The 13,293-nt window shown below is 33.7% G+C and overlaps 1 protein-coding gene across 2 annotated transcripts in view; it reads right to left on the bottom strand.

The window, feature by feature from the left end:
• Nucleotides 1-13,293, bottom strand: part of LOC118194578 (cytochrome P450 3A24-like) — a 44,809-nt gene that overhangs the window by 15,708 nt on the left and 15,808 nt on the right. For both annotated transcript variants that reach the window (XM_035365743.2, XM_035365744.2), the window contains exons 5-8: nt 9,414-9,560; nt 6,898-7,135; nt 1,704-1,843; nt 134-254 (exon numbers count right to left, since the gene is read on the bottom strand). In XM_035365743.2, the coding sequence (XP_035221634.1) occupies nt 134-254; nt 1,704-1,843; nt 6,898-7,135; nt 9,414-9,560 (646 nt within the window). The remainder of the gene's footprint in view (nt 1-133; nt 255-1,703; nt 1,844-6,897; nt 7,136-9,413; nt 9,561-13,293) is intronic.

Here is a 13,293-nt window from a genome sequence, read left to right as displayed (position 1 = left end):
ATGCTAAATTAAATTGTTATAAATATTTTTGCTACTGAATACATTGCCTTAAATTCTTAATAAAACTGCAAAGAAAGAAATAAAAATCAATTCAAGCTTATGCTTCTTGGGCAGGTTAACAAATAGGACAAACCTGTTGTTTTCTTTTCAGTGTTCTCATTATCATCTTTAGCTGTAAGTTCTTCAGTCGTGACAACGGATGTGTCGTCCACCTCAGCATCTATCATCAGTTGCAGCAGATCGGGTCGTCGACTCTAAAGTTGAATTAAAAATATTTGAAAAATAAATTAACTTTCTTATGTGAAAAGAAGTTGATTATTTGCTAAGAAAATCTAAAATAATACTACTTAACCATTATAAATGTTGCTATATAATTTCGTTACAAGCAAGCATGCATAATATCATGGATATTTAAAATAACTATTACTGCTAGATTTTTCCTGTTAAAAGAGTTAAAATGAAACAAAATTTATTCGACTTATAGATTTCGAATTTTCATATAAAATTTAATGAAACGTGAAAAATTTGTGATAGCGTGAGTATTAAAACAAGTAGCTTGTTTTAATGGCATTTGTATGATATCGAGATATGGAACAATGTTTCAGTTCTTCTCATTTTTAGATTTGCATATCTGAAACAAAACACGTAATTAAAAGATTAATTCTTAATTATTTTTATATATTCGCTACATAACGGCAGCAACAATATGGATACCATCCTGTTTGGAACGTACCAAATTAAATCGCATTTACCATGAAGTATTTCAGATAATTCGTCAATCACGAAGTCAAAAGCGTCCAGTATAGAAATGTTCAAAAATCGTATTACATTTAGTATACTTATTATCATACGTTGGCAAGATTTTATATATCAAATTGCAGCTTTGTCAGGACGAATTATTAGGAGCACAAGCCCCATCAAGCAGAATAAGGAGGCTGTTAAGTTTCTTTGCGCATTATAACTGTAAATTTCTCACAGTAAAAATTGACTAGTATGTGCCTGAAAAGCAATTTCTGAAGTTCTTTTACCTTGAAAACATGAAATTTTTTAAATACTTCAGAGGTATCCTTCCGTTGTTATTTCCCCACTGAATTTCGGAGCGAGAAACGCGGAAAATGAACATTGTCCTTGCCGTGATTCAAGCCGCAGATTTTCTACTTGGCACCTAGACCAGCTAACCACTTACGGCACTAGCGTAAGTCAAGGGAAATGCGGTAATTCTGCATTCCCCCTTTACTCGCTTCTTACATTCCGTTTTAAAATGCAACTCGGAAGAGGCACAAGACACAGTCGACCAAATCCAGTTTCTAACAAGTTATTGCCTACTATGTTTTAATTGAGATGGCACTGTAGAGAACATTAGATTTCGTCGGAGCAAGAAATATGAAAAATCAACTGTGCCTTCGCGAGGATTCGAATAATGGATTTTTCAGTTGCTAGATGGACGTGTGAACCAGTTACACGTCCAACAGCACTCACGGGAGAATGCGATAATTTCTTAAAACTTATATAACTTTGTTCCAAATAAATGATTACGTATTTAAACTGCTGAGAATCAAAGGATTCGCTTAAGATTGAAACTATTAGACAGGAAAGTATTAAAGAAATTATTAGGAAGGAAAATATTAAAAATTACATGCTCAAATAAAAACTGTTAGAGAATTAATATTACATTAAATCTAGTTAAGCAATTAAAATATTACCTCCTTATCTTTTCTTCTCAGATTTATGACATTTTTCACCGATTCTATGAGCTCATTCACGGGATTTGTCCCTTTGTTCTTAATTGCGAGTCTCATTCTATTCACAAAAGACCAGAATCTTTCTAGTCTACGAAAACTGACTGCAATATAAAAACATTATAAACAATACAAAAACAATATAAAAACATCTTTCCTCTCTATTAATTTTAAAATATCTCAGTTTTTATCTGGTCTTGCAAGTTACCTGTTTCGTTACAATCTAAGATCAAATAATTTCTGATAGAGTTAAAAAAAAAGTACCTCAAGATGTGGAACATTTAATTTTTTCCTGCCCTACCTTTGATGGCCCTAGATTATGCTTGCAGAAAGATATGAAAAAAGTTCGGAAGAATGTATTGCAGAAATGCTAAAGAACAAAATTATAATCCCCATAAGTAGCCCTTGCGCTAGTATAGCGCGGAAAAGAAAAATAATTTCCCACCTAACGGATTTTAAAGCATGCGTTTTGCTGCTGACTATAGAAAACTAATTAGCATAACAAAATATCCAGTTTACCCCTTACCAATGATAAAGGAAATCCTTCGAAAAATAAAATCCACAAAATACATAACGACACTATACCTAACCTTTGGATATTTTCAGATATGGGTGAATCCAAAGGATGTGCCAAGAACCGCATTTATTACCAAATCAGGAGTTTATGCATTCCTTAGAATGTCGTTAGACTTAAGCGGAGCAGCCGCCATGTTTCAAAAGCAATGGATATTATTCTAAGACCTGTCCTCAAAAATTTACGTTTATTTACTTAGACAATATAATACGTACTAGCAAGACGTTTTATGAACATACTGGGGAGCAGGAAATATTTTAATTTCCTAAAAGAAGAATGTTAAAAATAAATGCGTAAATGCTAATTTACGGCTTCAGAAATCTATTCTCCAAAATCCAGCTGCTTCCCCTATTTCTGGATTCAGAGCACATATTTACCTTGTCAATTTTTTTCAATTAAAAAATCTGCTGAGGCTGTTGGAACTTTTCATAGGATAGAGGGCGCTGTTGCGCCAAAGGAATTCTGTTTTTTTTTTACATTATGTAACTGTGGTTCACCATTGCGATGTGTGTGTATTGCTGTGATATATTTTGGTGTTTTCATTAAATATAAATGAAAGATATCGTCATGAATTTTTTGTATCCAAATCAAGATCAAATTTACCACTGATGCATATTCGTCGAAACAAAATTAACGTTCGAACAAGAATCGTCAAGTTATTACTAGCCTTTCGAACTACGCATTAGTATCGTTAATCGCTTCGTAACAGAGGCAAACAAGGAACACTCTGATTTATTTAAACCTTCGTTGTCTAGAACGACCTGATACAATGCATTTCCTTAGATGGTCCACCATCTCTTCTTCAAGCATGGAGAGGTTTGCTTTTCGGCTCACCAAATACATCTTGAATGTAAGCATTGGACATATCATCGATTTGCTGCGCACGTGTGAGTTGCAGTCTTTCAGCTTGCCGCTTTGCATCAGCTGCACGATAAAATGTGTTTTTGAGACCATTTCTGAAAAACAGGCCAATTAGTAAATGTGTCTTGATTATTATCGAGTCACTGCCGAGCCGTTCCGGCGGGACAAAATATGACGTTCGCCAAACACATTTGATCACCCCAGTGGCGATTCTATCGAAGTTCTTGAGCCATCTGTTGGTATCTTATTGGCTGTCCCCAGTGAATATACACGGGCTTCTGGGTAGCTGGTAAGTCAGGATCGGTTCTGATGCTATGTTATTCGGAGCGGAACTTGCTCTTCTTCTCTTCCCATCAACTATCTTCCTCGATATAAAATGAGTAATGCTACAACCTTGAGTTTGGCGTAGATATAGTCAAAATCTCAATCCATTTCAAGGGGAAAGAGGTGCAGGTCCCTCTTCATCAAGGGCAAAGAAATCTACGAGACTGGAAAGCAGTGAGCGCAACTGTCGTATTCAGAGCTTAAATTGCGCCGGAGCCCACAGAAGCCCGGCTCCGATACATCTTAGTTTTTGGGATAAATCATAATTTAGGGCACCGGAGCCCTAAATCAGGGGGCTCCGGCGTTTACGTAGCGGATTTATTTATTTATAAAATTATTTAATTACGTTTATATTTAATTATTTAACTATTTTAATAATAATAATTAATTACTTTCATTTAATTAAATAATAATTGACAAATACTAATTATTAAAATTAATTAAATAATAATTAGTTTTCGTAATAATTAACTATTTAATTTTTAAATTATTAATGATTTTAATAGTCATTTTATTTATTTATTTACTTTTGTTCCTCTTTGCTGTCGGTCTTCCATAGGACTCCGGCGCTTCTAATCTTAGAAATTAAGCCCTAACGAATGAGAAGTTAGTGCCATCTATCAGCAATACTATGACTTTAAGTCCAATCCAGTCCTTCTTAACGTTTTTAAAATTCTATGAGCTTAATTTTTCAATTTCGTCACTTCGGTCGTTATTTTTGCTAAAGCATGCAAAAACCCCAACTTAAGTACCATCCAAGATGATTTGCATTCTGATGAGGAATATGGAAAGAATTATATTAAATAATTCAAATCATAATAACTGGTTAGTTTAAAATAAGAACCTTACAAAAGCAAATCGCATTCAGATAATTATGATTTATTATAACTTAGAATACGTATGCTTACTACTATCCTCATAATAACGTGCTATTACATATGAATAGCTTTAATGGGTATTATTTATAAACATTGTGACAAAACATACTGTAGGACTCTGTGCGTGATTCCAGAGTTGAGACATGTAATGTTTTTGTAGAATTTCATTTGGATGAAGTCTGATATAATTCTTCATGTGACCATGAGTGGGGAAACTATGACTTTAAGATAATTTCCGCTATCTCATCTTCTTCTTTTGGGAAATCTTGATGTTTTACTTTAAATGTTTAGATACTGTTGCATTAAATGTAACAGTGGCACATATTCTAGCTTTGATTTCGAATATCTCATGCGGATATCGCTGTTATTTATCCTGTAAAAATAGCAAAGGATTGCTTGAACTTTTCTCCTCTGACGTCATCATTAGTTGATCAAGTTTTTTATGACCATCCTGCATTCCTCAATAATTAAAAAGCCGAAATTTTGATTGACACGCACATTTTGAACTCATATCTTTCCTGTTTTAAGTCGGAATCCACACCATTAAATTTTAGGAGGTTTAATTACTATTGTGTTTAATCTAATTATAAAAACAGTAGCTTCATAATTTTCAGCAAAGATGCAGATAGACTATATTGTCCTGAAACCTACAACACTCTCAATTTGAATAAGAATTCATGGTGCTGAATACAATACAGGAGACGGGAAAAATGTGCAATTTCTTCACCAGGATTTGAACTCCAAACCTCCCGAATACGCGTCATGTGTTCTTCCAGTTACACCCCAAAAGTATGCGGAAAGAAGAGTGAAAATTCTTATAAATTTTCAGGAAATTTTATAATTGTAGAACTCGATCATTTTCGAAATTATGTTTCAAAGTTCTCTGTGAAACATAATTATACTGTAGACCGCAGTCGTCATGTCTGAAACTTAAAGAGAGGTAATAACTTAAAGAGCGATTCAAATTTTCATAAAGTAAGCTATATTGTCTTTATATTTGCGAGTGTTTGAATTAAAGTAGAACTAAATCAAGACACGCCGATTTTTGTTTCTTTATCAATATCCAAAACTTATTGTTCTGTCATTTTTTTGCAATCGTAAGATGTCTCAAATGACATTTAATAAAAAAATTTGAGGAAAATGAAAAGTCAAATCATAATATTCCTTTTTAAAAACAGAATTAGTAATAAAGTTGCCGAGCATAGCTTGTAGAGATATTAGGTATTTTTGGAAGCAGGCAAGATGAAAAATAAGCAAACACCTTCGCCGGGAATCGAACCACGGACCTCTGGAAATACCGGCCCAGCGTGCTGAACCACTACACCACGAAAGCACGCTAGGAAGGTGGGAGAAATACCTTATATACTTCCCCTTTTAAAGGGCGTTTAGGATTTTAAGGCACCCAATCGCCAAATCCTGGGTGGGGAGAAATCATCATGCACCAGCCTTTTTAGTTCGGGCGCCACTGTAGAAATAAATTAGGCTTTTTTGGAACAAAAAAGATTAAAAAATTAGCAACGCCTTCACCGGGAATCGAACCACGGACCTCTGAAATACCGCCTCAGTGTGCTGATTACTACACCACGAAGGTACGCTAGAAAAGCGGGAGAAATACCTTATATACTCCCCTTTTTAAAGGGCGACTGGGGTTTTAAGGGACCCAGGCGCCAAATCCTGGGTGTGGAGATTCATCATCCACAACCCTTTTAGTTCGGGCGCCACTGTAGAGACATTAGGATATTTTTTGGAAGCAGGCAAGATGAAAAATTAACCAACGCCTTCGCCGAGAGTCGAACCACGGACCTTTGAAAATACCGGCCCAGCAGAACCACTACACCACGAAGGCACGCTAGGAAGGTCGGAGAAATACCTTATAAGCTAAAATCTTAAATCTAATTCATCACATAGAAATCCTGTTTCAACAAATTTAGCAAAAGTAAACTTCTGATTTTGACAACTGTATACAATAAAGTACCGTGACAAAGGATACTGCCCATTTTCCACAATTTGAACATCTGATTTTATTTAAGGATTGTTTCAACAAATTAAAAAAGAGGAATGTGAAAATAATTTACATAATGCAGCAAGTAGTTATAAAACGGAAAAGAGGAATAACAACCAGTTAACGGATGAGGATTGACTAATGTTTAAAACAGCGAATGTAGAACGAAAATTAAAATTTCAAGGAGAAAAAAAAAGTTTATGATAGTTACAGGTTTTGGCCTAACGGGGAAAGAAAACGTAAAGAAGTTTCTATATAACTCTAAGTGCTCAAACTTATAAACGTCTCGTTATAAGTCTGGATTTTGCAGATAATTGTTATCCTTCAAATTTTAATAAACGTGAAGTTCCATATATTCCTGACGAAAACTTGACGCTAAATTCAAGGTTCGTATTTTTAAAACACCATCGTTGTGAACACTGTCACTCAGAGTTTCTGTGGTAGATTTCTAGTTTATTTCATTTAGGAAGGAAGAGAAATATAAAAAGAATATGTTATAGAGAAACTAAATATCAGTACCTGCTATGATAAACAGAGCACTACGAATATCTCCTGAGAAAATAACTCTAGCTGATCTGAGAAAAGGATCATTTGGATCGTTCTGAACATCTGTCTGGATTCCAAATGCTGATCTGCCAATGACATCCATGGTGAGGCCTTGATACATTGGGTAAATATCAAAAGATTCTCCAGCTTTACTTTTCTTTTCCACATTGTTAATCAAAGAATCAATGGCATCGTTTATTATAGGAGCCATCTAAAATTTCAGAAATGTTTAATCTTAACAGCGGATTTTAGACGTAAAAAAACATTAAATTAGAAGTATAATAAATGTTGCTCAGTTATACATAGTACTTTATATGTTAATTCGTTTGCATTTACATTTTTGTCCACAATCACAGAATACTTCATAGATCTTTTTTACGCAATATACTTTATATGTTAATTCGTTTGCATTTACACTTTTGTCGACAATCACAGAATACTTCACAGATCTTTCTTACGCAATCATAGATTTCAGTATGCTTGGAATTTTTGACATTAGTACGTTTGAATAAAGCTACATTGTACTTACTATAAAAGGCGCGAGTACATTAATTAGAATGATAAATTAATGATAGCTAGAAACAATAATATTCGATATGCTAGAAGTTTCTCTTGCTAAGATATTCAGAATGTTTCTAAATTTAACATTAAAACTGCAGATGAAATAAAGGAAAGTGTCGTTTATTTGAAATGATTTTTCTTCTCGTTCTCTAGCTTACAAATGAATAGTTATCGAAAATGTAAGATAGAAATTAAAGGAATTAGCATTTTATTTAATTTATTGCAACTAAACAATATGTAATTTTACCGATGTGGTAAAGAAAATCAGGTAACTTACTGTGGACAGGTGTCTAGTTTTATTTTTCTATTGTCACTAAACCTGAAGCATAATATAATTAAGAAGCGATTATAAACAGTACAATAAAAATTACTTTTTTTTTGGTATATATTTATATATAGAGAGATAGGTCGATAAATATGGAAGGCGTCCAATAAATTTTATGCCTAAGACATTTGTACAAAATAATGTCCAAAATAAGAGTTCCGATTTTCTGCATAATTCCCATTGACATCGATACATTTAAGATAGTGATCCATTGAGCTTCGAATTTTAGATATGAATAAAAGAAATTTTGCAGCTCTGTACGCTATTTCTAAGCATCATCCTATAAATCACCATCATCGCCGTAACGTGAAGCACGAAAAGACTGTACATTTTCAAAACAAAATGTCACGTGAATCCAGGTTTGGTAAATATCGTGGTTGGAGAAAATGGAATCCGGTTTGCTAAATAGTAATCTGAGAAATTTGTCTCCAGTGTACTGCTTTCGTGGAAGGGCTCTCGTGGAAAATCAAAACATATTTTTTTTTTTTTTTTTTTTAGTTTCACATAGTATTTTGCCTTCACTGTTGGACGGAGTTCAGTCAACAGATTAGCATAACAAACAACTGTTACCACTTTTACTTTTTGGCTTACAATCAATCAGCAATGATCCCTTTTCATCCCAAAAAAAATTATACCCAAACTTTTCCCAGCATACTTCTGTGTCCTGAAATCGTGGCATAGGGAATATTTACTGTATTTCCACGCTATGTTCCTTTGTTTAATTTTTAGCACATTGAAATCACACTTCATCTGTTATCATTAGCCATGAATACAAATTTTTGTTGGCGTAAATTGTGGAGAGCTATTCTCAAAGATGTTAGACATAGTGCTTTTTTTTTCCTTACTTCAACATTCTGAGTGACTATATAGCTCTGAACTTCGACTATTCTAGCTGTTAGTGTAGAATTTTCTGGCATGCTGATCCAACACTGATTACGGATTTCGTAGCAATCCCAGAAGCATTTACTAGTCAATTCCATCACGGATTCCTGGACTTAAGCTACCAGTTTTTCAGTGGTCACATCCAATGATCACATTGCAGCCTGATTTGGGGTCATTTTCCAGTGACGTTCTTCCCTATATAAATAAAACAGTCCTCATTTTGATGGTGACTCAGGAAGGTGCTGTATCACCACAGATTGCAAATATATGTTCACGATTATTTGTTGGTGTCATGCTATCTTTTGTAACGAACTTTATTACCGACAGATGTTTGATTTTTTTTCCAATATTATGAGGCATGACCACATTTAACAGCCTCTCAAAAACCAAATAATAACACTTGGTATGTGTTCTCTTTACTTTTTATGCTTTATTTATCTCACAAGTATTCCACCAGTACTTAATATTAGGACTTACTGTACGCCCCCTCGCATACATTTCTTAACAGATGTATTCTAATTTTTTAAGTAAATATAATTTTTCTGAAAAATTGTTGCTTTCGAATACTATCACATAAAGATTTGCAGATCAGAATGAAAATTTAATTTCATAAACCGACTTTATAGTAACAGTGCCAAATAGAAATTTCATAAAGCATACTTTCCAAATTTGAAGAATGATGCACTTCATACAAATTTTCACCTTAACAATAAATACTTACTTGTTTCATCTTTGCAGCAGTAAATGAAGGAGTGAGAATAGATCGAATGTCTTTCCATTTTTTATCTTTCAGGATGACAAGCTGTTGACTGAATCCTTCAACACGACGCATTTCGTTAGGTTTTCTGCGCCTTCCACGAAATAAGCTCTAACAAAAGTAAAGTAATAAAAATATAATATTAATTCCTTTTTGTCATTTTGTAAGGTTTATCATAAGTTTTTAAGAGTTAATTTTTTAGTTAAAGCCATTTTCCTGTCTCTTCTAATTTAAGCTTACAAATTTCCTGCCAGAACGTGTTTTCAGAATCGCAGTTAAATGCAAATGAAAGAAGAGACAGTATTTAAAGTCCGAGTCCTGCTGACTTCGTTAGAGAGCCAGAGATTCTGACCAGCGCGCGTTCACCTTTTGGCTATACTATCGCTAAGCTATTTCTACGCTCAGCCGTACTTTAGGCCCTTGATAGCTTCGCCGTTTAGTTAGCGTTAAGAGGCCAACTCCTATAGAATTTTGATAGCTTCGGCTATATCCTTTTATTTAAGTCTAGTTAAGCTTTATTTTTCTTAGTATTCTTGAGTTCAAGCCCAAGTAGAGGTTTCTCTGTACGCCCTGAGAGAGCACCAACTGTGAAATTTATTTGAGCAATAAAGGGTAATTAAACCTTCGTGAGTTTACGTTTCTATCTTTCTGAAATAAGCGATTATTTTCTTACTAGTTCACAAGGTTCTACACATTTAGCTGTAAATTCTAGGTTGGAACATTACAATTTTTTGTCAGGCTTGTTAATATTTCTATATGCAACTTACTAACCATTCAGATAATATTAAAAGTCTTAAATCATATCTTATTCTGAGAAAGAATATTACTGCATTCATTTTTAATTATAGTTTACTGAACAGAACTTATTTGCCAAAGCTTAAATCCGCTTGCAGGTGAGATTTTCCCATTCCAAAATTTAAAATTCATATTATGCGCTGTCATTTCTTTCTTTGGCCATTCTGATATCACGGAATGGTAGAAGATAAAAATGCTTTTCTTTGATTAATGTAAAATTTTCTTTTATTACATGAATTATCAATTAAATTCCCTATTTTTTATTCTATCATATTCTTTGTTCTATACTTATGAAGTTTACGTTAATTAACCAATTATCTTACTTTTTTATCTATGTTATCATTCCCACTTCCATCCACTAAGGATTCAAATTAGTTACGTGTATATCAAAAGAGAGTTCTTGAAAGTTAGAGAGTGAGCTTTGGCAACAACACTGAACTTCGTGATATGTCGTCGCCCAGCTCTGGGAATCACCTTAGACCAGCGTTAGCCTTTTGCTAACCGAGTTTGTTCACACTTATAGAATTCTGAGCCAAAGCTTGATAGGACTTGTGAATTTTTAATAGTTAATTACGTTAAATTTTAATTTACATTTTATCTCAGTTTAAATCCCTCAATCTGTAGATACTGAATTTTAAGCACGAGCTGTGCTATTGTTAAGTTTTTAATAGAAAGGTTTCTTTAATCCTTTTCACATGTGTACAGTTGCTTTAACTAAGACGGGGCATTTAAGTCTCCTGACAATCTCACAAGAACCAAACTTTAATTAAGTAAGTGAGAGGTTTGTTGGAAACTTATCTTCCACAGTCAATATCATTACTTACAAGACATCTTTCTGTACAATATTACCTCATCTCCGAGTTCTGAGAAAAAAGACATTTTTCCGGTAACCTATATACGTAGCACATACAAAGAAACTTTGCAGATCAGAAAATTATTAGAACCTTCTCACTTTCATTTTCTTTACGAATTATTACCTCATTTTAACCAAATTTGTTTAATTTTTTTTTTAATTTCTGAACTGCATATTTGATAGAAGATTTAAACATCACAATATTATTCCTAAATTTATAAAAGGCAAATGTAGCCTTAAAGCTTACCGTTCCGAAAATTATGCATCAATTAAAATTGTCCCTTCTTCGTCCGCAATATAAGAAACACGGGAAACCTTTTATCTAAAACTGAATATGAGTTATATTATTGTCATTTAAAAATTGCCAATTCTTTTTTTTTTTAATTTTCCTCATTTGATTATAACTCAAATGATGAAAAGTTTACGGTTTGGTCTAGAACCAATAGCCCTTGTTTCTGAGCTCCAAAAGCTCGCACCCTAGTGGGCTAGTCCCATCCATCCTGTAAATCTCCCCTGTGTAAATACTAAACCCATTGTTAATATCTTTAATGTTAATCATTTGGAAAATCAGATGAAAGTATTAAAATATAACTTCAGTTCTTCTAAACCTATTTTCTCCAATTATATTTATTTTTCTTTCAATTTTCACAATTTTTCTAACTAAAGACATCTAAACCTTCAGTTCCTCAAATCATCATTCCAGTCGAAAAAGCTTTTAAAATTTTTAAAATTTCAGAAACACAGAAAGATACAATCTGCCACTTAATTGCTCATAAAGTGACTTTTAATAACAAATCGTTTGTTTTGAATCTTAACTAAAGGAAAAAAGAAGGCCTTATAAAGACATTAGGTATTTTATAAGCAGAAGACATGAAAAATGAACAATTCCCTCGTCGGAACTCGAACCTGGACCTCTCGAATACACGCTGTGTGTGCTAGCATTTACACCACGAAGACATGCTGGAAGGAAAGAGAAAACAACCTTATGTACTCCCCCTTTTAAAGATCGACTGGGGATTAGGGGACCCCATCGCCAAATCCTGGTAGTGAAGAATTATCATCCACCACTTTCTTTTTTAGTTCGGACGTCACTACAGAGTCAGGTTATTTTGAAGCAGGAGAAGTGAAAAACAAGCAATGCCCTCACCGGTACTCCAACCCTGGACCTCTCGAATACGCACCGAGTATGCTAACCGTTACACCACGAAGGCATGCTGAAAGGAGAGAGAAAATATCTTATAGCCTTGCGTGAAATTCATTCTAATCCTAACGTTATAATTTTCAAAGCTGATAAAGGTGGACAGATCAATGGAGTCAGGAAACTGAGTAATGAAGCTCGATCCATAAAGATCCTTCAACTTCTGACTTCACGAAAGTTAAAACAGCTCTTAAGTTTTCTCACATACTCAAACCTCAGTTTAAGAAAACCTTCATTCCACCTATTGCTAACTACACTAGGCTTTATTGCTCCCTCCAAAAATCCACAAAATTTGAATTTCTTTTCGACCTATAGTTTCTAACTTAGAAACGGCATCATTCCATTTGGCGAAGTATTTAGTTTCCTTATTTTCTCCTTTGCTTAGTAACAATATTCACATTTTAAAAAATTATTTTGAAGTCGTCGATAAAGTTAAAGCTCTTTCTCCTCTGCACTCCATTATGGTTTCTTTTCATGTTAAATTATGTTTACTAATGTTGCAGTCGAAGGAGCCTTAAAATGTCTTGAAATTATGCTTCGAAAATTCTGTTCCCCACATACTGAAATTAAAGAGCTAATAAAGTCTCTTTGAGTCAAATACACTTTGTTTTCCAAAAATGAATATTATCGCCAAACTGAATGATTACATATGGGTAAACCTTTCAGCCCTCTACTTGCTGACATTTACATGCATTGTTTTTGAAGTCAAATTACTTGAGAAACTACCTTTGCGTCTCTGGATTCGTTACTTAGACTTCATTTTCGCTCTTTTTGATGGTGGTATAGAATAATTATCCCAGATATTATCTGCTATAAATTGGATTCATTCAGCCACACAATTCACTTTTAAAACTGAACCAACAATACCCTTCCCTTACTTGATATTCTTATAATCCGCAATACAGCTGAAGCTTGGAATATTGTTTCTTAATTTTAATAACATATATTTTATATAGAGCCAGAGATAATAAAATTCTTCTAATATTATCTGTTCTTGA

Source organism: Stegodyphus dumicola, chromosome X1, assembly GCF_044657685.1.
Source record: "Stegodyphus dumicola isolate Sdum_Otavi_A_Nest chromosome X1, ASM4465768v1".
Taxonomy (NCBI): Eukaryota; Metazoa; Arthropoda; class Arachnida; order Araneae; family Eresidae; genus Stegodyphus; species Stegodyphus dumicola.
Note: the sequence above shows the minus strand (reverse complement) of the source record. Positions and strands in the feature narration are given on the sequence as shown.